This window comes from Lepidochelys kempii, chromosome 10 (assembly GCF_965140265.1).
Source record: "Lepidochelys kempii isolate rLepKem1 chromosome 10, rLepKem1.hap2, whole genome shotgun sequence".
NCBI classification, from domain to species: domain Eukaryota; kingdom Metazoa; phylum Chordata; order Testudines; family Cheloniidae; genus Lepidochelys; species Lepidochelys kempii.
This window is the reverse complement of record NC_133265.1, coordinates 55,609,769-55,637,232: the sequence shown is the minus strand read 5'-3', so window position 1 is coordinate 55,637,232 and position 27,464 is coordinate 55,609,769. Positions and strand designations below refer to the sequence as shown.

The 27,464-nt window shown below is 43.4% G+C and overlaps 1 protein-coding gene across 7 annotated transcripts in view; it reads left to right on the top strand.

The window, feature by feature from the left end:
• Nucleotides 1-27,464, top strand: part of ENTREP2 (endosomal transmembrane epsin interactor 2) — a 376,956-nt gene that overhangs the window by 269,572 nt on the left and 79,920 nt on the right. For 5 of the 7 annotated variants that reach the window (XM_073303684.1, XM_073303682.1, XM_073303683.1 and 2 more), the window contains one exon: nucleotides 10,274-10,405. The exons of the other annotated variants lie outside the window; for them this stretch is intronic. In XM_073303684.1, the coding sequence (XP_073159785.1) occupies nucleotides 10,274-10,405 (132 nt within the window). The remainder of the gene's footprint in view (nucleotides 1-10,273; nucleotides 10,406-27,464) is intronic. 7 annotated transcript variants of the gene reach the window in all.

Below are 27,464 nucleotides of genomic sequence, written 5' to 3'. Positions count from 1 at the left end.
TGGCAACCCTACATGCAGAGTTTGAGTAGCTTCCTGCTCCCCATTGTGGAGTTACTCTCCAAAGACACCGTAGGGGCAACCAGCAGTCAGGGACTCCCTGACAGCATGGCTGCTAAAGAAGCTGTGGTTCTAAAGGGGCTGCAGAGAGCAGGAAGAGGAATAGAGGCAAGTGTCCTACACATGAATGCTCCATGCCTCTAATAGATCCCCAGAGATTATCTGGTTTAGTAGGTGCAGCTCATGTGACCTCTTCCTAGGAGGAAGGTTAGAGCCCTCTGCCCATATGGAAGAATTTGAAGGGAAGTTTGGTTCCTATAGCAAATCAGTGACAGAGCCAGGAATATAATCTGGGGATCCTAACACCTTTTCTCACTCTTTAACCAATAAACCTTTAAATTGCCAAGAGGATGCACTTAGCTACTAACACCAAAGTATGAAAGAAGGAGAAATTTATCTAAAAAGCCAACCGACTTTTCACTCCTACATCTTCTGTTCAGGCTTCCCTCCAGCATGAGGAACTGTGAAGATGATGGAAGAGGCTGAAATAAAGTTGCTGGTTATCAGTAGCCAGTCTTCATGTCTGAGATGAAGTTCTAATCAGTAGCTTTTCATAGAAGTTGCCCCATTTGTGCTTTATAGAAGTAGGACAAATCATCTTTGCTGTTACTTTCTATTTGCCATATTATAATTATGATGATAATAATAGTTCATGTAACAGACCCTACTTATTTAGTTTTACTTTAATCAGCAAAGTCATATTTCAATCAGGGTATGTGTATACAAACCTTACTTATCGGAGCAGTTCCACTGAAATCAATAGGATTGTTTATGTAATTAAGAGCTGCAGGATTTCATTCCAAATTGGTGAAGTGCAACTCTGTGTAATAGTTTAATAGTGTAGATATAATGCAAACCTGCATCTCCTCACTTTGAGTGCTCATATTAATTAACATAGTGCTTTAGGTCCTTTAACTCTGCCACTTTGGAGGATGACAGCACTTGTAAGCTCTAGACTTACTGTAATAGTGGTATCGGCTAGTTGTGAGGAGCAAAGATCAGTCTTTAAATTATACTTTTTGTAGGTTTGATTAACAAACATTAATTCCTTTTAAATGATACTCTAACTACAAGATTAAAACACGGTAGTGAACTTTCAAGTGGTAGTCTAGTGCAAATGTCAGGTTCAGAATCACTTATGTATGCAGTTTCTTAAAATAGAATCAATGAGGGAAATAATAAGCTAATGCTCTGAATCACACTCTGGTGTTCACAGGGTGCTGGCAAGTACAGTAGCCTCAATGCACAAGGCAAATAAATGCTCATCTTGACTTGACATATTTCTGTCAGGCTTATTCATTTTTATAGCAAAAGGAGTTCTCGCAGAACAGCTGAGGTGTTGCTGAATTTTTCCACAGGGATCATTGCTGCAAAGCCTTGAATACATATGGGTGGTTTAAAAATAATATAGTAAAGTTTCTTTATGGTGGATTTTAACTATAAAAGAGCTTCTCAGAGAAGGGAATTGTTTTTAAAACAACAACAACTTTCGTTTAACTGAGAAATGACAAATGAGGGACTTCCTCAGTGTTTAAGGCAATGCAGTAAGAATTGTAATCTACGTAATATATTTTCACATAAATATGAGAAATTTTACTGTACAACACATGTTAGCATTTTGTATGCATTTTGAGATCATTAGCATCTATGGCTACTTTTTATGTTGTTTGTACTACATGTCAGTAACACAACGCGCTAACAAAACTACCATCATAGATTTTAATGTTGATTACGAAAACTTAATTGGGAGAAAAGTTTCCTGCAGCTGCACTGTTTTTAGAACCTCACTTGAAGTCAGTGGGAGCTCCATGTGCACATAGCAGCTGTATGCTCTATCCCTTCATTAACATGTGTTTGAGAAACGTAATTCCAGTGCTTTTAGAAACTTTCTTTCACACGCACAATGTTAGCTCTGGTAGTAATTTTACATCAATAGATGCTGTGGCCCAAGAGTTGATTATTTTAATCCACTTTCCACCACTGCTACATGCTGTATAGCTTTTTGTTGTTGTTGGGCATAACTAACTTACTGATTGGTTTTTTTAACATACTGCCCTAGGTCCTCAATCAAACTTATAGCCGTTCACTATCATCCAGAATCTGGTATTCTCTCGGTGTTGTCAATCTCCCATTGTGGGTTGCCTATTATTTGTATTCTAGTAGTGCCCAGAGACCCCAGCTGAGACTGGCATCCTATCATGCTAGAACAGGGGTTCTCAAACTTCATTGCACTGTGACCCTCTTCTGACAACAAAAATTACTACATGACCTCAGGAGGGGTGACCAAAGCCTGAGCCTACCTGAGCCCCACAACCCCAGGTGGGGGGACCAAAGACGAAGGGCTTCAGCCCCAGGTGGCGGGGGCCTGTAGCCTGAGCCCTGCCACCCAGCAAGTCTAATGCCAGCCTAATTAAAATAGGATCACAACCCACTTTGGGGTCCCGACCCATAGTTTGAGAACCACTGTGCTAGAAGAATATTTAGGTAGGTCAGTTGTATTCAAGTTGGCAGGTTAGGTTGAAATTCATCCTAGGGTACTTAAGGAACTAGCTGAACAATCTCGGAACCATTAGCAGTTATCTTTGAGGACTCTGAAAGGACAGATGAGGTCCTATATGACGAGAGAAAGGCAAACATAGAACCTGTCTTTAAAAAGAGGAGCAAAGAGGACCCAGGGAATTATAGACCAGTCAGACTCACGTTGATACCTGGAAAGATACTGGAACAAATTATTAAACAATCAGTTTGTAAGCATCTGGAGGAGAATAGGATTATAAGGAATAACCAGCATGGATTTGTCAAGAACAAATCATGCCAAACAAATGTGATTTCCTTCTTATTGGCCTAATGAATCAAGGGAAGCAGATGATGTGATATATCTTGATTTTCATAAGGCTTTTGACAGTCTTACACAACATTCTCATAAGCAAACTAGGGAAATGTGGTCAGCATGAAATTACTACCAGTGGGTGCACAACTGGTTGAAAGACCACATTGAAAGAGTAGTTATCAATAGTTCAATGTCAACCTGGAAAGGTGTATCTAATGGAATCCCGCAGGGGTCAAATGTGAGTCTGTTACTATTCAATATTTTAATTAAAAACTTGGATAATGGAGTGGAGCGTATGCTTATAAAATTTGCAGATGACACCAAGCAGGGAGGGGTTGCAAGCACTTTGGAGGACATGATTAGAATTCAAAACGATCTGGACAAATTGGAGAATTGATCTGAATTCAACAAGATGAAATTCAATAAAGACAAGTTTAAAGGACTTCACTTAGGAAGGAAAAATCAAATACACAACTAAAAAATGTGAAATAATTGGCTAGCCAGTAGTATTGCTGAGAAGGATCTGGCTGGTACTGTGGATCACAAATTGAATATAAGTCAACAATATGATGCAGATGAGAGAAAGTCTCATATTCTGGTGTATTAACAGGGGTGTTACATGTAAGAGATGGGAGGTAATTGTCCCACTCTACTTGGCACTGGTGAGGCATCACCTGGAGTACTGTGGTGCCACGTTTTAATAAGGAGGTGGACACATTGGAGAGTCCAGAGGACAGGAACAAAAATGATAAAAGATTCAGAAAACCTGACCTATGTGGAAAGGTTGGAAAAAACTGGGCAGTCAGAGACTTAAGGTTGCCCCGAAGATGGGATTTCATCCCTGAACCATCTTGATAGTTATTGATGGACCTATCCTCTGTGAACTTATCTAGTTCATTTTTTAACCCAGTTATACTTTTGGCCATCACAACATCCCATGGTAATGAGTTCTATAGGTTAACTGTGTGTTCTGTGAAAAAGTACTTCCTCTTGTTTGTATTAAATCTGCTGCCCAGGCCTGCCTTCTTTATGTGTTATACTACAGTACACATCAGAAGCAGGGCTCCCACTGCGTTTATCTGTGTGTTGTCAACTTTTGAACTTTTGTATTTCATCTTTCAATTTGGTCCTGGAGTTTTTTTATGCTCCCTATTTAAGCATCTGAAGGACAATATAAATATTGACAGCTGTCGCCACAGTGGGTGAGTATTGCAGGAACCCACATCCAGCAGTTCTATAGGAAACAGACTGCTTATGGGATGGGAAAATATCATAAATTGTTGGTGGGATATCACACTCATGAGTTTCAGGATTTGGGGACCGTGCTCAACACTGGCAGCCTCAGTGTATTATTGATTTATAAGAAAATCTATAAAGCATTATCATTAAGATTTGTGACATGGAGAGAAAAACAGTGGAGCAGGGGTTGTTACTTTGTCCCCAATGCACCCTGTTGTGGCAAGGTGTTGGAGTACACATGCTACATACAGTAACAGCAAACTCTTTTCTGAAACTCTTGTAGAGGCTATACTAAAATTTAGTAAATTAGGACAGACAAAAAAATTTGAATGTCCTTGCCTTTGTCAGTTTGTCATAATGTAATTGTACCATAGATTTTTCTTTTTTTTTGTACATTTAATATGCTTGAAGTTCCCAATGTCCTTTCCTTTCAGAGAAGCCTTTCATCTTTTTCATCCTCTTCTAGCTAAAAGTTACCTGCTGGTTTAAGCGGTCTTGATCAGTTCTGACAGTAACGCCAACCAAGTTTCCTTAAAGATCCAATATATTTAAGGAGCTATAACTACAGCTAAAGCCTATCTAATGCACACTACAGAGTTGCCCCTCAAGGTGAGGTTGCACAGTTGAGCCCAAAGCGTATATATTCTGGGAGTAATTAGAAAAAATCAGTTGTGCTCTGTGAGAGGGGAGGAATAAAATGAGGGTTAGGGGCTGAAATGGGAAATGAACAATGCAGATCACAAAGCCAAAGATGTAGTGCAAGAGCACTGAAGACAAAACGTTCTCAGCCAAAGGGATTTGTCTGTGAAACAAACTTCCAGAGGAGAGTAGATGAATCCAGAATCTAACCGTCTTTAGGAAAACGTTCAAAACCTTCCTCTTTGAAAGGCTATTCAGCCTAAGACAGACACACCCTTCTATCCACCCCAAAAAACTCATCCAAGCCCTCACCCTCTCCCAAGCAGAGTTTTGACCCCAAAAAGGTTAGAAGTGCCAGAGACTCCATGAAGTCCACTTGGGAATTCACTACTGCTATCAATTTTATGAGGAAGGTGCTCAGATACTATGATGATTGGCAGTAGTATAAAATCCTAAAATACATAGAAGTTAGCAATGCTGTTTTGGCCTTAAGAAGGTCACTTCATGACAAGGGTGTTGGAGCCTTCCCAAAAGTTGGGGGAGGGCAATGGCCCCCACCCTTCCTCTTCTCTCCCTCCTCCCCCAAAGCCTGCCCATGTTCCTCCTCTTCTCTGGAGGCCCCACCCCCTACCAAGCCAGAGTGGAGCCTGGGAGCCTGCCCTTCCTGCCCAGGGTGGGGCCAAAAGCAACCCCCTGCCTGTGTCCCCGCCCCCCACATAGAGCCACATGGGCAGCTATGAGGAGCTGGTGCGAAGTCACGCACTCTGCACCTGCCCTGGGCTGGGTGGGGACAGGGGCTGGGGGCTGCTCTCGGCACCCAGGGTCGGTGCAAGGATATTTTGCGCCCTAGGCAAAACTTCCACCTTGCACCCCAGAGAGCTGCAGTAGCAAAGGGAGTGCTCAGAACCACGCAGCGCAGCCTCTCTGCAGAACTTTGCTCCACCAGGGAGCCGGGAGGTGAAGGGGGAGAGGGATTGTGAGGAGAGGCAGTGGTGGTTAGTACTTGTGCTGTTGATTACACATAAATCACCAAATTCAGGTGTCATCGTGGTGAGGAGCCCAGGCAGGCAATCACACACACACACACATACGCCCCTCACAGGAAGAATGCAGCCACAACAGCAGCGAGGCTGGGCTGGACACGAAGCGGGATGGAGTGCAGCACCCTGGCGGAGAGAGGGGAAGCCTGCGGTGAGGCACAGGGACCTCAGCAGCTTGCTCGCTTTGGAGAGGCTCTTCACCGCATGTTGGGGAGCTCCAGGCAGAAGTGGGGGTGGGACAGAAGCGCTGCTGGAATGGAGAGAAGCAGCGTACCAGGGGGAGGAAAGGGCGGGGGTCAGAGGCACACCCTGGAGGGTCAGCCTTGCTTGCTCCACCTCTCCCCTTCTGACCCCACGTTCCCTGTCCCCTGCGTCCTCTCCCCCCTTCCTTCCATCGCTGTGTCGACTTCTCTTCTCCTCCTCTCCAGCATTTTCCTCCCTTGATCCCTCCCCAGGGATACCTGGGAAATGCAACTGAGGCAGGTTACTGGAGAGCCAGCCCCGCTTGCCTGTGAGAAGATGCGCCCTGCCTTGGGTCCAGGGCACGGGCTTGTGATAAAGTGCGAGCAGCCATGCCTTGCCGTGGCCCTCTCCCCGGCAGAGAGAGGCTGGAAGTTTCCCGTGGGGGTGATTCCCAAGCCCTCTGATTCCGGCTCCTTGACTTATTTGCCCCAGGCAGAGGTTTTCCCTGGCAGGAGAACGGAACAAAGATGAACCCTCCTTGTGTGCACGGCTGGGTTGCCATGAGGCAACCTCTGCACAGAATGGGACAGAGCTGCCCAATGCAGTGTGTGGAAGAGACAGAGAGTGAGGAAGACCCAGGTACGGGGGAAGGCAGCTTGGGGAAAAGACCGAACTGCGCCCCTTCCCATTTTGGATGAAGCAAAAAACAATTTGGGGCACCGCTTTTTGGCGCCCCCAAATCTTGGCGCCCTAGGCGGCCGCCTAGTTTGCCTAGTGGTTACACCGGCCCTGTCGGCACCCCTGCACCACGGGCAGGTGGAGGGTCCGCACGGCTCCCTCAGCTGCCGGGGCTCCACCAGCTGCTGGCCTGGCCAGAGGGTGGGGCCTCATGGGGAAGAGGAGGGGAAGGGGGTGGGGTCTGCTGTGATGACAAGTGGATGGGCCAGGCCCGTCCATTTTCAAAAAGTGGGAGTGCGGTGGCCCCAGTTCTGGCATCACTGCTTCATGAACGCTTTTTAAAGGAAAAGGTAAATAGCTGTGCACAATGGGCCAGATTATCAAAGGCTCTCTAGAAATGTGCCTCTGATATTTGTGCCTTTTTTGTACAAGCAAAGCCACCAATTGCTCTCTGTTTGCTGCACAAATATATATATATATTTGCACATGTAAAAATTACAGATGTATTTTTGGGGGCAGCCCTATATGTTGGTGATAACTTAATTTCAACAGTTTTCATTGTGCATTTAAGAAACCTTTTAAAAATATTTTTAGCAAGATACAAGGACAGGTACTGTGCAATACAAAACAGTTATAAGATGCATTTTAGAGTGAATAGAGAAGCAGTCACAGGTGGGACTCTTGTTAGGAAGCTTTAGATATTTTTTTCAGCCTTTGTTTATGTGATATCTGTTCATTACATGGGATAAAAGTAGACCTAGGATCTATTTTTCACATTAGAAGTGTTAAATACATACCATGATGTGTGGGTGACTACCTTTCATTGAACAGACGCAGCATGTATCAGAGAATAAATGATCTTGGTGTGGACAGCTTTGTGTAAAGTGCATTTTCCTTGTTATAGAAACTTTTTACCAGCTGAAGAGCATATTGATTTTGCTGGATGCTCTTTGATAATATAGCAGGTGTGCTGTAGCTTTGTGACGGCTGAATTTGACACAACTCTAAATTCAAAGTGTGAATTTCAAACCTGTTCTGTAGTAGTTATCTAACAGCTAGCACCATTTCCAACATTCCCAGAGGAGTTCAAAGGCAAGACCTCCTCAGATTTAACAACATTTTGTATTTATCATGGGATTGAAGAGTTGAAGGTTGTCTGATCATATACCACAAAGCCACGCACAGATCAGATCTCATTCATTTGTTTAAAAAAAAAAGTATTAGAAACTCACAGGAATTGAAATACCTATCTTAACATGTTTAAAATATTATGAGGAAAAGCTACACATATAAAATTCTAATCTGATTATAAAAAAAAAAAGTTACATAGAAATCAAGGGATCAGTACAAAAGACGCTCACCATTTTAGTTGGCTATTTCTTTGTTTCATTTACAGTATTTATGACTCAGGGCATGACCAGGCTACATAGGGTGCAGCAGAAAGCTGCATCCACTTCTGCTCATGAGTGGCTAGAAAATGGTATAATTTATGTTTTCTGCATTTTTAAAAGCATTCTGACTAATTACACTGGTTAGAGGGCATTCTAGAGGTTCAAGAGTTCAAACCCACTGAGACAGCAATTTGTCTGGAGTATGCCTTTATTCTGATATATGGCATGATGTTAACTTATCAGCCTGTTTACTGAACATTATTTTTTTCAAAATAATAGTCTTGTATTGCTCTCCCAACTACTTATCTGTTCCGCATCACTGAAGCAGAGACACCAAATTACTCTGAGAGATCACACATTTTCTCTTCTCTTTTTTCTGTCTCTGTATCTTTCTTGAACTTGGATGTAAAATATAAATTTTAAAACATCTAGCTACTAAGAAGAGATGAATGATTCAAGCCTTGTATGAAGGCAGAAAAAATAAAGCTAACTAGTAAGAAAGAAATCTGTTTAAATATGCTGCTATACTGCCGACCTCAGATGGGACACTTCAATTTCCTATAAGTGCCAGAGCCCATCTCAGTTTGTTCAGCCAGTCATTCAAGCAGCAGAAGACGATTTGGGAAGAGGCAAAATATTAATCATGACACAAATACAATATGCAATTTAGGTGGCAGTAAAGATCATAGTGCTGTCTCCATGGTACATGGTACACAGCACAGATGGTCACTATATGGTCTCTTCCACACTATTCCAGCTATTGTGCCTCATCCTGACTAATTCAGTCTACATGGCCCATTAAATCCCTGACCTCTGCTCAGACTCCCATTAAAGCTTCTAATTACTGCCAGTTTTGGCACAGTTTTTTCCACTATGAAAATCTGGGAATTGAGACCACTAAGCTCATTTCACATAGGCCATTGAACTGCCATCTGATGGTAATAACTCTTACTCAATAGTGACCCAGGCTGGGTTTGAGCCAGTGACCTAGGGAGATGGCAATATATCCTGCTACCAATCCTTAGAATCCTCTGCACCAGCACAAAATGGCTTCAAATGGGAAAGGAGAAAGCATCTAAATGTTTAAGTGTAATTAAGAAAAATACAAGTGGCTACAGGCTTATATTAGTAAGCGGAGGAAAAATTCATATAGAGTTAAATCTTGGCTGAAAATCATGATAGCAAAGCAATAGAAAAACACAGTCCTGTTTTTATTTTTTTGAACAAAGACATCAAAATGAGGATAATTAATCCAATTCTGCACTTTTTATATGGATAAACCTCCCATGGAGCTGAATGGAAATATTGCAGTTTTAAGCTCACATAAATCATATTTTAAAGAAAGTCATAGTAAAATTAAAATGTTGACTGGGGTTCAGTACATTCAATAAAACACATTTTAATAAAAATCTTAAAAGAACAGATACCAGAAATGCTTAGTGCCTTCTAAAGCCTCAAGATAAAGGGGAGACATAATTAAAGAAAGACAAAAAGAACTTTGTGAAAATTAAAATTTGAGGATGCTGAACGTTTACTGTATTTTTTTAAAAAAAGGGGTTTTCAAAACAAACAGAACTTGAAACAAAAAAGAGAAAGTAAAACTTTTTCAGAGTAAAAATAAATTAAAAGTGAGGTCAGTGTGCACACACTCTCCCTCACACACATATATATCAAATATTGTATGCCTTTCACCTTCCCTTCATGTTCCATTCTCTCCTGTCTCTATTTTCATAATGGTACCTCTCTCTATTCCAGTCATCTTCCTGGTTATTTAAATGTGATTTTATTTCTGATCAAGATTTCTCACAATATTTCCGGCACCTGTTTTATCCCCCATGTTTTTCACACTTACTTACTTAAATCATTTCTCCTGGTTTGATCCGGCTCTGAAGAGTACAGAAACAATTTTCTGCCTCCTAAAAACAACCTTTCTCAACAGCCCACAGAAGGCCTTAAAGATACAGCTACTTTTATCTACCTTACTTGTCTACAATATTTTTCTCTCACCTACTTTCATTTTTGTAGCTTCTGCTGGTCAACAGAAGTCATTCTGCTTCAAGCTGTGTCACTGATTATATGATGAATTGTATATTTCAAATAGAAGAACATAGTTGTCACTCCTTGGTGTCATCTTGTGTTGAAGATAAATGTTGTAACGATGGTTGGAACAAAGGTTTGGCTTTCTCTGATTTCTCTGATTTTTTACTTTTTTTCAGATTAAATTTGACAGTGATGGTGTCTGTGTTTGCTGTGAAATGCAGCATCAAACATCAGGCTGCAGCAACCTTGGAGAAACGCTGAAACTGAACCCGCTGCAGGAGTGTAATGTTGTGAGGCTGACTCTAAAGGTGGGGAGTAAAAAGGATTATCACTTTATTAGAATATAACACAGCAAGTGGATTTTGATAAAGGCATGTAGTGAAAGTTGTTTGTGCACTGTCAGCTGCTTACTTATTCATAACAAAGAGACTTAGCAGAAAATGAGAACCTGATCCTGCAAACATGAAATCAATAAAGCTACTCATGTGAGTAAAGTTACATGCTCACTTGTTTGTAGGATTGTTGCCTATATTTGTACAGCATAACCATTTTGTTAAAGGTTGAATATGCCCCAGGGTACACCTACAAAAATCTTATTGTAGGTTGAGGGCTTATAATTGTAATCTTGATGGTGCCATTTTGATTAAATGTTTTTTTAAAATAATCCATATAAGAGAATAATTTAGAAAAAACAGATTATCCAAAACGTTTCTGTAAAAATCTTTCCGGTGTGAATTCCATATTTATTATTTCTGCTGTGTGGCTTTGAGAGCTCTGTATTCCCTGACTGTTTATATTAGAGAAAAATGTCGCACTAGGCACATGAAGAAATTACAGCTAATCAGGCAAACAACTGACAGTGATAACACACACCTTCTATAATTATGATTAGTAATGACTGTGGATTGCTGCAACAAAAAACAGCTGTTGTATGTACTCAGGGCTTTATTCTGCCTTTTGTTTGAAAATAAGCACCCCACTTGAAATAGTACATCTGTAACGGCATGTAGGCTCTCTCTACGCTGCCTTTTTTTAAAAAAAATATCTATCTTTCCACTATCACCACTTCAGCCCCATTGGTGGTAGCAAAGGTGGGAGCCCTAAAGTGGAAATTTTACCAAAGCTGACTAATCTTGTTCACAACAAGTCTAGAGAGCATAGTAGGAAAAATGTCAGTGACTGCCAAAAACATTTTCCACATTAAAATGTGTGTGTGAGAGTATGTACGCATGCTCATACATGTGTGAATTTGGTTTTGAGTCAGTCTTTGTTTATGGTGCCTTTGATAAATATGGCCAGTGTTTAGTTATTATATATGTTGATTACTTTGGGCCTCTTTTATGTGTTTTTTCCAAACCATATGCCTCATTCTTATTGTCAATCCAGAATAAACTACCCAGCCATTTCAGCTGTGGATATAACACAAAGCAGTAACATATCTACAATTATATGTATTTGAGGAATAAACAGTTCTTCTTCGAGTGCTTGCTCATGTCCATTCCATATTAGGTGTACGTGCTCGCCACACACACCAGTGCTGGAAGTTTTCCCCTCAGTGGTATCCGTAGGGGACCGGCTCTTGCGCCCCCTGGAGCAGCGTGCATATGCTGCAGTATAAGGGGCACCACCGGCTCCCCACACCTTCCGTGTCTTATTGCCACCAGGGACGGTGCTGGAACGTCTGCTGCTTCGGCTAGCATTGCGCTTCATTCAGTGTTTCTTTTGAACATTTCCCTGTAAAATAGTTGTACATAGTTAATAGTTCCCTTAGAATTAGTTCTAGTATAATTGGTCCCAGAACAGGATGGGGCATGCTCCAGTCCCCAGGCTTTAAGCCCTGCGATCATTGTAAGCGACCTATGCTGATCAGCGACCCGCATGGTAGTTGTTTAAGGTGTCTAGGAGAAGGACACACAAGCAACAAGCATCACATCTGTGAATTCTTTAAACCCCAAACAAAAAAGGAGAGAGACGTCCGTCTCAGGGCACTCCTGATGGAGTCGGCGCTGACCCCAGCACCAGAGCAGAGGTCCGACTTGGCCCCAAGCACCTCAGCATCGGTGCGGAGCGCCCCGCCGGTGCTGTCTACAAGCTGGCACCAATCCCCCTCCCCAGCTCTGGCCAAGAAGTTGAAGAGAACCATGAGGGGAAGATCTCCCACTTTCCGTAAGGGAAAGGAGAGGGCTGGAGAGAGCCAAGACCTGTGCTTGACAGCTCAACACCTCCGTCAGGGACTAAGGCCCCAGCTCAGGCCGAGCAGTCTAGCCCATCCTGTACCATGCGTGCCACACTGGACAGTGAAGAGGGACTTCATCATCTAGAGGTCTCATCAATACCCGAGGCACTGTAGGGAGTGCAGGAGATCCTGACACTACTAGTGCCACCCACACCAGCTCCGGTGGTACCCGGGTCCTGGGGTAAACCCACCTTGGGACCTTCCTGTATGTCCCCACCTCAGCAGCAGCACTCCCCCTCGTGGGGGAGGTCCCGCCAGCACTCACCTGCATGAAGCCGTCATGTCTCAGAAGCAAGGAGGCAGGCTTAGCAAAGTCCTTGTCAGTCTCTGGACCCTGTGCACCGACAGCGGGATTTGAGGCGCGGCTTGGCAGTAACCTGGCGCAGACCTACGGAGGCATGCGCCCCTTGGCAAGAGCATCAAGACCTGCCCTTTCTATCTCCAATGCCTCGGCACCGGTCACGCGACCAATCGTATGAATGGAGCCACTGGTCACCGAACCACCAGCACCTCTCTCCAAGACACGATTGGAGAGATCCTCCTGCTGACTGGATCGCTCCAGCTCCCGGTCCTGCTTCACGTCCCGGTACTGGTCGAGTAGCATGAGGTGTAGATCTCCAGATTACTGACACTGATCCGCCGAATGCTGACGGTCCCCGAAGTCCCATGCAAGGGATTCATCTCAATCTGACAGGTCGAGGCGCAGCAGTTGGTGCCACAGAGAGAAGGGCTGCTGGTCCACCCGATTATGGTTGCCTGACAGCGACCACTCCACTTAAGGCTGGGGCACTGAGCAGGAGTCCTTGGCAGTGGGACAAGCCCTGGCACCGGCAATATTGTCTACATCATCAGCACCACAACCAATCCAATGGCCCAAGGCCAGTGGCCAACAGCCTGGTACCCCGGAATCCATGGGAGTTTACCCAGCCTTCGCAGACAGTCTGGTCAGTGGCAGGGGCCTTGGATAGACCTTCGGCCTCTCATCGCACCCTCCACCAGAGGTGGAGACCCCAGAAGGGCAGACCCCCCAGGCCCATGAGGACCCAGGAGACCAGCCGGCTGGACCTCGAGGGGACGTGGCAGATCCCACGGCACCAGCTTCATCCTCACCATCGCTGGATGAAGTGATTATGGGTCCCGCTTACCCAGTTCCACAAGATGACATGAAGCTGATCAGGAACTATTGAAGGGGGTTGCCTCCAACCTGGGGTTCCAGGCAGAGGAGCTAGAGCAGGGATCTCAAACTCAAATTACCATGAGGGTCACATGAGTACTAGTACATTGGCCCGAGGGCCGCATCACTGACACCCCCCTGCCTCTGCCCCCTGCCCCCACTCCACCCCTTCCATAAGCTCCCCCGCCTCGCTTCTTCCAACTCCTTCCCTAAAGTCCCCACCCCAACTCCGCCCCCTCCCTGCCCCTATTCCAACTCCTTCCTCAAATTTCTGCCCCTGCCCCGCCTCTTCTCTGCCTCGTCCCCAAGTGTGTGGCTCCCTGCTCCTCCCCCCTCCGACCTGGAAAGCGCCTGAAGGTAGGCAGAGGAGCCAGGACACGGCGAGCTGGCAGGGGGGCAGGCGGCGGGTGAGGAGGTTTGGCGGCTGCAGGAATAACTCGGAGGGGATGCGGGGAGCTTGGTGGGCCGCAGCAAAGAACTTGGTGGGGGTGGAGGGTGCACGGGGAGCTTGGTGGGCCGCACCAAATAACTCCGCGGGCTGCGTGTTTGAGACCCCTGAGCTAGAGGAGCCATCGGACTCCCTGTTCGACGTCCTTTGGTCCACAGCATCTGTTAGGGTGGCTTCACCCCTACATGAAGGGATATTGTAAATTACTAATGCCTTATAAAACCCCCTCTTCCTTGCATCCCATTTTGAAAAGGGCTGAACACAAATACTTTGTGCTAGCTAAAGACCATGAGTACCTCTACGCTCACCCGGCGCCAAATTCCTTCGTAGCTGAGGCTGTTAATCAAAGGCAGAGGCATGGGCAACCCAGGGCTATGCCCAAGAATAAAGACTCAAAGAGAGTGGATTTGTTTGGGCAAAAAATGTATTCGTCTTCCAGCCTTCAGTTGAAAGTGGCCAATCACCAAGCCCTCCTCGGCCACTACAACTATAACTATAACGTGGCAGGGCATGGTCAAGTTCGAGGTTTTGCTTCCTGAAGGGTCTAGGAAGGAATTCCGGGTGATCCTCGAGGAGAGTGCAGCTGCAGCCAGGCAGCTTCAGACAAGACGGACTCCACAGCTCCCACCATGGCCTTGGCCATCTCTATGCAGCAGGCATCCTGGCTTCTCCTCTCTGGCTTGTCGACAGAGGCTCAGCAGTCAATGCAAGATCTGCCTTTCAACAACCAGGTCATTTGCAGAACAGATGACAGTCGGCTTCATGGACTAAAAGACTCCTGTACTACCCTGAAAACTCTAAGGCTGTACGTCCCTGGTCCAGCCCGTAAGCAGTTCAAACCACAGCCAGCTCAGGGCCAAGGAAGCCAACCCTAGCAGGAGCCACCCCACAAAAAGGGTAGGGGCTACAAGCGCCACCCTAGCCACGCACCTTCACCCTCTGCCCAATTGGGCTCAACCCGCATTAAGCGAGCCAAGCGAGCGTTTTGAGGATGCACCGAAGGGCGACCTACTGGACTATACCCCGGATCCATCTCCCACTTTTCTCCAACTGCCTTTCTTTTTTCCTCCCGGCATGGACCACTATAACTTCAGACCGTTGGGTCCTCAATACAGTGGCTCCAGGTTATACACTCCAGTTTCTTCCCTGCCCCCATCCCTCTTCAGGGACCCCCCTCACAAGAGTCTCCTCATGTAGGAGGTGGAAGGGTTGCTGCAGTTGGGTGTGGTGGAAGAGGTTCCACACGAGTACAGGAACAAGGGTTTCTATTCCCAGTACTTTTTAATCCCAAGGGCCAAGGGAAGTCCTCAGCCCATCCTGGACCTGCAAGACCTCAACAAATACCTAAAGAAATTGAAGTTCCGCATGGTCTCCCTGGCCTCCATCATCCCCTCCCTGGATCCGGGAGACTGGTATGTTGTCTTCAACTTGAAGTATGCTGTCTTCAACTTGAAGGATTTATACATAGTGATCTTTCAAGGTCACAGACACTTCCTATGATTCACGGTGGGAACCGACCACTATCAGTTTGCGGTCCTTCCATTTGACCTTGCAACAGCACCAAGGGTGTTTACCAACCTCAGGTGTCGCAGTATCCAGATTCTTCCGTACCTCAATGACTGGCTCGTCAAAGGCTGCTCTAGGTCCCAAGTCAAAAGGGATGTCATGGTGCCGCAGGCCGTGTGCCAATCCCTGGCCTGCTGGTAAACCACAAAAAGTCAATGTTAGTTCCAGTGCACAGGACAGAGTTCATCGTGGTGGTGCTTGACTCCACCTACGCCAGAGTGTTTCTGCCGCAGGAGAGGTTCCAGGCATTGGTGGACCTCATCATGGGAGTCTCCGTGTTCTCTGTGACCACGTCCAGGGTTTGCCTGCACCTGCTGGGCCACATGGCAGCATGTACGTATGTTGTCCGCCATGCCAGGCTCAGGATGCGGGCCTTACAGAAGTTGCTGGCGACAGTCTATTCCCAGTCCAGAGATCACCTGAAAAAGGTTGTTACCATCCCACCAATGATTCTTACCTTGTTGCAATGGTGGACTGACCCCACAGCTGTCCTGGAATGAGTTCCATTTGACAGCCCTTGTCACTCAATCGAGTTGATATTGGACACCATGGACCTGGGCTGGGGAGTGTGCCACGGCAGCCTCCAGACCCAGGGCACGTGGTCCCTGGAGAAGATGACGTTGCACATAAACATCAAAGAGCTCAGAGCAGTACGTTTGGCCTGCAGGGTCTTTCTGCCGCTCCTGGAGGGCAGGTGGGTGAGCATGTTTACGGACAATATGGCCTCGATGTTCTACATCAACAGATGGGGGGAGCATGCTCATTGGCCCTCTGTTAAGAGCCTCTCCAGTTGTGGGATTTCTGCATCAACCACACAATCCACCTGAAGGTCTGTCACCTCCCCGATGTCAGGAATACGCTGGCAGATTGCTTCAGCAGGTCCTTTTTCTAGCACCATGAGTGCTTGCTCCATCTGGAGGTAGCCCGGATGCTCTTCCAGAGGTGGGGAACTCCCCAAGTGGACCTGTTCGCCATCAGACAGAACAGGAAATGTCATCACTTCCGTTCCCTACAGGGTCTGGGTAAAGACTCCGTGTCTGATGCCTTCCTCCTGTCATGGTCGTGGGGACTGATGTACATGTTCCTGCCAGTCCCACTCATCAGCAGAGTCCTCTCAAAGGTCAAGAAAGACAAGGCCCGAGTCATCATGGTCGCCGCAGTGTGGCCGCGCCAATATTGGTTCAGTATGCTGATGGCCCTGGTAGTGGCCACTCCCTGGCCCCTTCCAGACCAACCGGATCTGCTTTCACAGGATCGTGGGTGTCTCCTACACCCCAACCTCTCCCCTCTCCACCTGGATGCTGTGTGGTTGCACTTGGAGGAGCAAGCCTGCTCTAATGAGGTCCAGCAAATCCTCCTGAAAAGCAGGAAGCCTTCCACTGAGCAACCTACCTGGCCAAATGGACGAGGTTCTCCCACTGGGAGTCTCAGCATAGCACCTCTCCAGCGTGGTGCTCTTTACAATTTACTTAGATTACCTGCTCCATCTTAAGAAGCAAGGGCTGGCCCTCTCTTCCATCAGAGTGCACCTTGCAGCTATCTCTGCTTTTCACCTGCTGATCCAAGGTCAATTCTGTGTGTAACTTGCATGACATGTCGGTCCGATTCCTGAGAGGCCTCGAGAGACTCTTCCTGCTGGCCTGGGCTCCTGTCCCACAGTGGGACCTTAACTTGGTTCTCTCCAGGCTCATGGGTCCACCTTTGAGCCTATGGACTCCTGCTCCCTCTCCCACTTGTCATGGAAAGTCACGTTCCTTGTGGTGATAACATCTGCGAGACGAGCGTTGGAGCTTAAAGCCCTGACATCTAAGCCGCCGTATACGGTGTTCTACAAGGATAAAGTTCAACTGTGACCCCCATCGGCCTTTCTGCCAAAGGTGGTGTCTTCCTTCCATGTTAACCAGGCTGTCTTCCTCCCAGTGTTTTGTCCCAAGCTGCACACCACTGAGGAGGAAAGGTTAAATGGTAGGAAAAATTTTGTCACAACATTTTTTACAATAGCCTTAGTACATTTTTAAAAATCATTAATTTTCATCAAGAATTTTAAGAAAGTGGCTAAATTTGCCTTTCATTTTTTTAATGTTTAATGGTTTTTAAAATAGGCATATTTTTATGGGAAATAGTTTTAGAAGTATTTTGCCCACCTCTACTCAGATTTAATATATACCAACTTTATTTTATAGGGTCAAGAAGCATGTGGACCAAGGGTATCCAGTGAATATAGTGTACTTAAATTTTCAGAATGCCTTTGACAAGGTCCCTCACCAAAGGCCCTTACTCAAAGTAAGCTGTCATGGGATAAGAGGGAAGGTGCTCTCATGGATTGGTAACTGGTTAAAAGATAGGAAACAAAGGGTAGGTATAAATGGTCAGTTTTCAGAATAGAGAGAGGTAAATAGTGGTGTCCCCCAGGCGTCTGTTCTGGGACCAGTCCTATTCAACGTACTCATAAATGATCTGGGAAAAGGGGTAAACAGCCAGGTGGCAAAATTTGCAGATGATACAAAATTACTAAAGATAGTTAAGATGCGGGAAGACTGCGAAGAGGATCCTACAAAAGGATCTCTCAAAACTGGGTGACTGGGCAACAAAATGGCAGATGAAATTTAATGTTGATAAATGCAAAGTGATGCACATTGGAAAGTATAATCCCAACATACATATAAAATGATGGGGTCTAAATTAGCTGTTCAGAAAAGGGCAACAAAAATTATTAGGGTTATGGAACGGTTTCTGTATGAGGAGAGATTAATAAGACTGGGACTTTTCAGGTTGGAAAAGAGATGGCTAAAAGATATGATTTGAGGTCTATAAAATCATGACTGGAGTAGAGAAAGTAGATAAGGAAGTGTTGTTTACTACTTCTCATAACACAAGAACTAGGGGTCACCAAATGAAATTAATAGGCAGCATGTTTAAAACAAATAAAAGAAAGTATTTCTTCACACAGCGCACAGTCAACCTGTGGAACTCCTTGCCGGAGGATGTTGTGAAGGCCAAGACCATAACAGGGTTCAAAAAAGAACTAGATAAATTCATGGAGGATAGGTCCATCCATGGCTATTAGCCAGGATGAGCAGAGATGGTGTCCCTAGTCTCTGTTTGCCAGAAGCTGGGAATGAGCGACAGGGGATGGATCACTTGAGGATTACCTGTTCTGTTCATTCCCTCTGGGGCACCTGGCACTGGCCACTGTCAGAATACAGGATACTGGGCTAGATGGACCTTTGGTCTGACCCAGTAGGGCCATTCTCATGTTGAGAGAGAGAGAAAAGGATGGAGCCTACACAAAACATATGACAAAAAATGTGCAAGAGGAGTCTATGAGCTAAAGCATTAAAATATTGCAGAATACTTTTTATTTATTTTATTGATTTATGGAGCATCACGTCTTACAATTAATTGACTCTTCTGGAGCTTGACATTAGAAAAATTGAAAGGAACCAACACAAGAAGTCCCTTATGTACAACATAAAAAGGGCCATTACTTAAATGTCTGAAATACAGTGTTTTTGAAGTAAATAACTCTCCAAATGCTAGAAGAATTAAAGCACGAACTTGTTTTTGTTTAAAAAAGAATTATCACACCAGTGAGATGATCCACATTAGCTCCCTCTTTCTCTTTCCCTCTCCTCCTAACTTTTTTCATCCCTCCTCTCTTCTCCTGCTTTCCATTTCTCCTCCCTTTCTTCTTTTGTTCTTCTTTGTTCTTCTTACTCCTTTTCTCCTTTTCACTTCTCCATCTCATTCTATATATCCTCTATAGTCGGCAGGACACCAAGCTCACTGTCACAGTTCAGGGCAACTACACTTGTATTTCCTCCTCCATCATCCACCAAGGGCCCTTACTCTAATCTCCTGGTTCCTCAGCTGTCACCTCTCTTGAGTAGAGACCTGCATCTATCTCCCTTCTGACCAGGGGTTTGTTTGTTTGTTTTTAGGCTGCACAATCTCCTGCCTACACTGTGATATTCCCAGCAAGCCAGACTGCCTAAATAAGCCACTGTCTATGGTTTGCTTTCTCTTCAAAGGCTATGAACAACATATTTGCAAGCAGTTATGAGTTACCACACAGTTCTTTCTAAGCAAGCATAGTTATTTTTAAGCTGAAAGCATTAAAGAGAAAACATTTTTAAAAACCATAGAAGAACCTACACACATGCTAATAAGCTTATCAGAGATCACCCCAATCCCAACAAGGGATCTGGTGAGAGTCAGTCCTTCAAACTCCACCAAGCGGTTTTTTCTGTGGTTGCAAGTTCATCACAGCCTCAGCTTAGAACTAGCACCCCCATGAAAAGTTCGGTCTCTCCTGTATACAGCTTGGGCCTTTGATCTTCAGATTCCAGGAACAGGTAATCAGTAGAAATGGTCCCCTTCTCAGGATGTAGCTATAAAACTCTGGGGTTTTGCATAAGTGGAGGTGGGAAACTTGCATTCACCTCCCCCTAAAGATCCCCAAGAAAACCACTTGACCCAAAAGTCCTTCTTGTCTGGACCATTGTTCAGTATAATCCTTTGAGGTTCATAACACTTCCAAGGGTTTACAACCCATCTCCCTCCTAGAAAAGTTACATATGACCTCAGTCCACAATAAAACCTTTGGATTTAACACAGTGAACTCCAAAGACAGTTACACTTAATTTTAAAAGTTTTTTTAAGGTTATTGCAAGAAATTGCACACTCTCTCATATCTGTCACTTTCACACGTTGGGCAAGTCCAACAATGACAATCCAACCAGTAGAAGACAGTGTTTGAGTGGACTGACAAATTTAGCCTAGTAGTAATTGTAATAATAATAAAAATAATTTAGTGGGGCTCAGTAACAACTCCATAGTTAAAGCAACTCTGTCAAACTAACAGTCGTACTTTTGCCTGAATATTGTTATCTATGATTGTTACAAGTGACACCTTAGATTACTTTAGCTGAGAGAGATTGGAGAAATAATATTTTATTCTTTTCCCACTCAGTTTTCTTTCTTAGTGCATTTTACAGCCTCTCTTTCCCCAGTGTATCCAGTTAGTTTCCCCTGGGCTTGCATGAGGAATTGTCATTATAAAACCACAAAAATGTTGAAAGTGGACTCGGAGTAAGCTCTAGTACCTGAAACAACATTATAATCACTTCTGTAATTAACTAGACTTCAAGCTAACCATGTCCCTGTAAGGGTGCAAACAGTGGTGTGTTATCTTAAATCCCATCTTCTATTAAGCTGCTGACAGAAATACAAATCATTTGTATGAAAATAGTGCTATAGATGGAACCCAGTAATCATGGAGAGTCTTGAGTCAAGTGAATAGGGTAAATACCGACATGCGGGAAGAACAGGCTTGCTTCAAGAAGTAATAGAATGCAGTTTGTTCTCAGTATATCTTGAGATGACATGGAGCCACAAAACAAAGTTGGAACAGTAAGCTGGATTGAGTCTAATGATACCACCACATATCATGACTAACCCAATAAAACAAGCATTCTTTCATGCTGAGCCTGAGCAACAATATTGAGGGCAATATTAAAGGAAAGTAAATTGCAGAATCATTACAAATTGCACTAACAATTTTCTTCATATTAACTACCATTACGAGAGCAGGTCTAGCAACACAATTATTAAAACATCAGCAGCATTTTATTGATGCTAGTGCTGCCACCGTTATTATCATTGTCAGAGTTGCATCAGCAGTAGTGCAATGCTAGAAAAATTCTAGTGTCAAGAACACCAGAGAGTTTTGTGACTACCAAGGTACAATCCAGCCTAATGAGTAGCTGTGTCATCCTTGCCCTCTAACCTAGCGTGCCCTTTGCTACTGTAGCCTCCAGCCTGGACTGCTCACAAATAGTCTCCAGAATGCAAGTCACTCCCAGCTGTGTCTGTGTGTGTGTTGCAGCCAGCCAGCCACACCTTGGCTCTTACCAGCCTTGGTTATTCTTCAGGGTGACCACAATACACACCCAGTCTTAGATTTCCCCCAAGAAATGAATGTCTTATACTGCCAAGCCCTCTCTGGGACAATACAAGTTTATGTAAAGTCTGTTGTTTCTTTAATAGAAATAATATGCACACAGCTTGCCACCCCAAATGGAGTTTCCCCAAACACTTCAATTTAAACACACTGAATTAGAAAATACAATAAAACAAGTTTATTAACTGCAAAGAGAGAGGTTTTAAGTGAGTGCAAGTAATGAGGAATAAAGGTCAAAAGTGGTTACAAGAAAAGTCAAGATAAAACGCAATTTTATCTAACTTACAAACCATGTTAAATTCAAAGCAAAGATTTCTCTACTACATGCTTTCAGCAGTCTTACTGACCAAACTTCGGAGGTCAGGACTCCTTCTCCCAGAATCCAATTAATGGTTCTTTTGTTGCTTTGGGATCCATGAATGCAATGGGCAGGTAAAGAAGAGGTGGGGGTGCCTTGGGGTGTTTGTCCCTCCTTTTATAGTTTCAGTCCCCCTCTTGAAATACATTTCCAGTTGGATTCCAGGAAACAAAAACTCTATGGAGAACGATGTTCCCTGCTGCTTTTTCTTCATCTGTTTGAGCTTCCTTTGTTTTCTTTCCTGCTTGATGACTGTGTTTACTGCTTAAATACAAATTAAGCAGAGCACACATTCCTTTCTCTGCGATGGACCTGTTTGCCAACCTCAGTTTGGAACATGTGTTAATAACACCCTACAGTGGAATTTTATAACTTCACATTATGTTCACAATGTTGCCACACATATTTTATCAGGACAATACTGACCAGCAAATTATGAGTTTTCAAATGATACCTCACAAGGCATACTTTGTACAAAGATTATTACAATAGTGGGTATGGTGTGGACATGGGTACAGTCTGTCACAAGTATAGTTTGTATAGTTGGCCCATCTTTTATTGTAAGTATCAGATAGCCAGCCACTAAGAATAGCAAGATGGCAGAGGAGATCCTTTCCCTCTTATAATGTTATTGTACAACTAAATCCATTTAGCTCTAGTTAAACAAAAAGCTCTGTGGACTCTTCAGACGGGTCTGGAACAAAAGGTCACATGACTAAGAGTTGTTGATTGAATTTAAGTGTTTTCTATCAAAATTATGCTGCTGCCATTTTTTTGATCTGAGAAAGATTCAGAAAAGGGAAAAGACCATTCCGTTTTGAAGGTAAATCTTCCAAGCCTTGGAAAATAAAGTCCCACATTATTCTGAGGATCATCACATGCTTACTGGAGAAGGAGAAAGGTTGGCTTGTAGTTGTAAAGGTAACTGTTAGCTTTGAGGCTGATAACCCTTAGTTAGGGCAATATCCTTAAAAATGGCTACTTTAACAGAGAGGAATTTAGAACTCAGGCCAGTGCCAGACTGCTGACAAGATCCAACACGTCCAGGGCATTGGACAAACTGTATAATCTACCTCTCTGACCTAGCTTGATTCAAGATATCTATGGCTTAGTGACTGCTCAAAACCACCTCCTGTCTACAAACCAGAGTAGGTTCAACAAAACCACAGTGACTCAGGCTGATTCTGATGAGTACAAGATTTGTGATAAAAAACAGAAAAGAGTGCACAACTGCATCACTGGTGAAACCCCCCTGTATTATCAAGACCTTGCTGGATGGTACTGTGAGCTCTGTATTCTTTCAAATTATCCTGCCCAGGCAACTCGGCTCATCACAAGTCTGCAAGCGGCACTGAACTTGCCTTCTCCTCTAACTTCAAATCAAAAAAGTACTTTACATAAGACAATATGAATTCACTTATCTAACAAGAGAAAGTTGTGGTCACTAATAGACCTCCAAAGACTAAAAGATTCAGACCCTGATATATTAGGCAGTAAAATACCCTGCACCAGTTGTCCTAGGTAACTGCAACATTACCTTTGACAAGGCCTCAGATACAACAACTCCCAAACTCATGTACTCGCTTGACTCCATAGGACTTTCACAGGTCATTTCCAGACCAACCAATACACCTGGTAACACATTGCACCTGGTCTAGTCAAGATGTAGAGGACTACAAGCAGTGGTCAGAGCTCTTCTACATCTTAAGCAGCTCAAGAGGTCTTTGATCCTGCTCCTTCTGTGAAGGCTCATAGATCCAACCAAATTCTATTAAATCATCCAAGGTGTCTCCTTGAGAAGAGCTTTATGCAGCGTGAAAGTTTTCACCAATAGAAGTGGGTCCAATAAAAGATACTACCTCACCCACCTTACCTCTGTAAGGTCTCTCCAAGGCAATAATGTCCTGGACCTAAAATAGGTGGGTTGTTCAGAACACTGCAATGTCTCAGGAACTAATCCAGGACTATGGAACAAACTCCTGTAGGATCTGAGAACCACTGTGAATCTCACTGTATTTTGTGCTGAGTGAATGGCATACATGGGACCTGGCCTTCGCTCATGAAAATACACAAATAAATATACATTTTGATCCACATGCAGTTTTTTTTTCTCCTTGGGAGAGAGAAAGGGATACAACAAAGGGATAGAAAGACATAAATCACATCACTTAATGTACTACTCAAAGTACTCAAATACCATTGTGAAGGGCAGTATAAGAACCTAAAAGGAATAGGATAAAGGAAAATATTGTATGAAAGGACCATGAGGAGACAAATTGCAGTAAAAAGAAGATGAAAACCAAACAATATTGAATTCCAGCAACTGGAAAGAATATGCTGCAGCCTAATTTTGACCTTTTGTGTTACTAGCTTTGTGATAATCAGGCTTGTATTGTACCATGCTACAGAAAAAGCAATGCAGGCATTCTGGATAAAAACATTTATGCATAAAACCTGATCTTGTCACAGAGAAACAACAAGATTAATCAACATAACAAAGCAGGCTTTGCTACTGTTAGAAAATCATATTAAGAAAATTAAATTTATGCTCTCTCTACCATTGCAGCAGCCTATTAAGTTATATTTGACAGAATCATGCTATGCCTAAGAATGTTGGGTCAAATTCTGGGTGGTGTTGTGTGCCTGTAACTTTTCACCTTGGGACAAATTGGATGTTTGTGTAAATCACAGAATCATTACATAATTCAGCACTATTGATTGCCTCTGCTTAAGGAATTTCCTGGGTTGGAAGAGGCAGATGTATATTAGGAGTAAGGTGCACTGTGAAAGCCATTGATGGACGTTTACTGCTCCTCTCTGTACTATCCGTGATTCTGTCGATTGTTGTTAGACCAAAACTTTGATAAGCAACCACACACACAAGTCAAACAATTATTTTTTCCTTACAAATATCCTGTCAGTGTACATGGCCATAACATACAAAAACAAATACCGGTATGATTAATGTAAAACATTTGTGTAATAAGTTATTTATCATCTCCTGTGAGAATGAGGGAATGAACTTGCATTTCTGTGTTTTATAAACATGGACATAGTAAGGAGGTATGGAATAGAGTGTGTTCAGTGTGCAGATGATGCCTAGCATTAGATCTGTCTCTCTCACTCTCATATCTAGCTCCATGAGTGCTGTTGAGCATTTTCCCAGAGCTGGGTAAGACTGGGGCTTGGATTGGGAAACTGTCTGAAACTCATTCTGGACAAGAAGAGGGTGATTATGATGGATTAGGGGAAGCAACCAGTGGATTTGGCTGAAGTTATATCAGCCACTCAAGTGTGTTACATTCTCAGCTGTTTCTTAAGAATCAAATAGCAGCAGTGACCAAGTTGGCTTTTCCTAATCTGTGTCTGGAAAAGAAGCAGGAAGCTAAATCATTTCTTCTTACATGCCTTTGTCACCTCTGGATTAATATGTGAAAGAATGATTTTCATGTGATATGAACAGGTTCATTCAAAGCTGAGACCATATCAGTGTGAAAGGTTTACAAGCTCAGTTGTAAGTATATAACGTGGTGTTGGGCTTTAATATAAATGTTTCACATGACTCCAGCTATTATGTTTATTTCTGGGCATTTCCTGATGTCCCACAAATTACTTTTTTTTAGAATAGCACACTCCTGAACAATGGATCAAGGAGTTCCTTCTCGGGAGTACATTTGCAAAATAGTGTGGAGTGATTTTGCTTCATGGCTCCCAGTGATTCTAAAGAGAGGAGCAGGGATAAATATCTATATATCACTCTGAAAATATTTCCCATCCCAGACCTTGTAGAGAAGCCCATAGCCAAGTAGTGGTTAGCTGGTGAGGTAAGAGCAAAAGTAGAAAGTTGCTGAATGCTAATAGTTGCTTTCAAGTGTAGACGAGGTTGTCTCAAAGATAGGTATATGGAATGAGACTGCATTACTTGTCTGCACTTTGTGAAAGGGATTTGAGAACAAAAAGTTCTGTGGAGTTTAATAGAAAATGACAGCTTTATATAGGTTCTTTTGAATGATCATACTAAATTACATCCCTGCTATAGAATTCTACAGAATTGTTTGAAAATCCTTTATACAGGATATCATTCTCTATTAATTTCTATAGCAGCCTACTGGTTTCATGCCTATTCTGTAAGGATAGAAGTGAATCCCTGCAATAGAGATGTGGGGAGCTGAAATAAGAGTGGCAGCTGGATTTCCATTGTATTGCTCAATCCAAATATGTTTGTACAAAGAAAGAAGGAAAAGAAAACAGCCAACGCTGACTTTTAAGGAAAATATGACTATACACAAGATGATTTTGGATAATCTTTGCAAGAAGAGGCCAAACTTACGCAAAAGTTTCAACAATAATGGTGGCTATAGTTGTCCCCAGTTAAGGTCTTGACTGCATACTATTACATGTTAGATCTGTTTAATGGCTGTTCAAGTTATGTTGCCTTTCTTTTCCAAAATATCCTTCATTTTTATTCATGAATCCTCATTATTTGCTTGATAATGTCACATCTATTCCTTCTCTGATTTCTTCCCACTATCACCATATGGCTTCAGTCGTATACTGGACAAATTTTCATTTCACACCATGCAGCCATGGATTTTGAAGACTGCTATTTACTTTATATATGAGTGATGACCAATGTGTTTTTTTCTCTGTGACTTCAATGCATATTTTGTAATTAAGACTGTAACTCATTGATGAATAGGACCTATATAGGGTGACCAGATGTCCCCGATATTTAGTATGTATGATCGGGACACCATTTGTCCGGATATTTTGCTTCGGCAGCACTCCAGCTTCCCCCCCCCTTTCTTTCTTGGGGCGGCAAAAAACCTAGAGCCAGCCCTGGTGGGGGGGGAGGGGGAACCTGTGGCTGCCCCCCCATGTGTCCCGATATTTTGTTCTTGTCATCTGGTCACCCTAGACCTATATTTTCTTTTTCGTCCTGCATGCAAGAATCTTAGCTGTGCTATGAAATGTGCATTAGAATTTGTTTTATTTTTCTGCTAAAGATACACAGACCATGTCTATAATGTGACACTCCATTGGATTACTTTACAAACTAAATTACCAGATCTGCAATGCTAGATAATTGTAGTGTCTTCTAAAAGGCATTTTAACGCCTTTGCTGTGATAGAGTACTATCTGTGCATAAAGTAAGTGCTTAAGCCTTCATTTTAATAGGCAGGTGAAAGTCATATCTTGTGAATTTAGTTCCCATTTTTGTGCATGCCTCTACAGTGGAATACGACACAGCAAAGCCTAAGGTAGTGCTCTGATATACAAGGCAAGAAGCAGTGCCTACGGATATTTTTTTGTCACATAAAATGCAGACTTAATTTTGTGGTATTTGAGATATAACTTTTAACTTTACAAAATTAGTTTGTAATGATTCGTTCAACCATTCCACTTTCTGTCTTCACTGTTTCTTTGCAGACAAGGTCACAATGATTCTTTGGGGTGCAGGTGTTACTTCATCTTCCTCAATATCTGACCAACATATGTTGTCTTCCTTCAGAATTAACTTGCCATATTAGAGCATATCAAAGATAAAAGCAAATCAATAGAGTCTTATAGAATGGATATTCAAACTGCCATGTTTATTTATGTGTGTTTGAAGCTTCCGAAA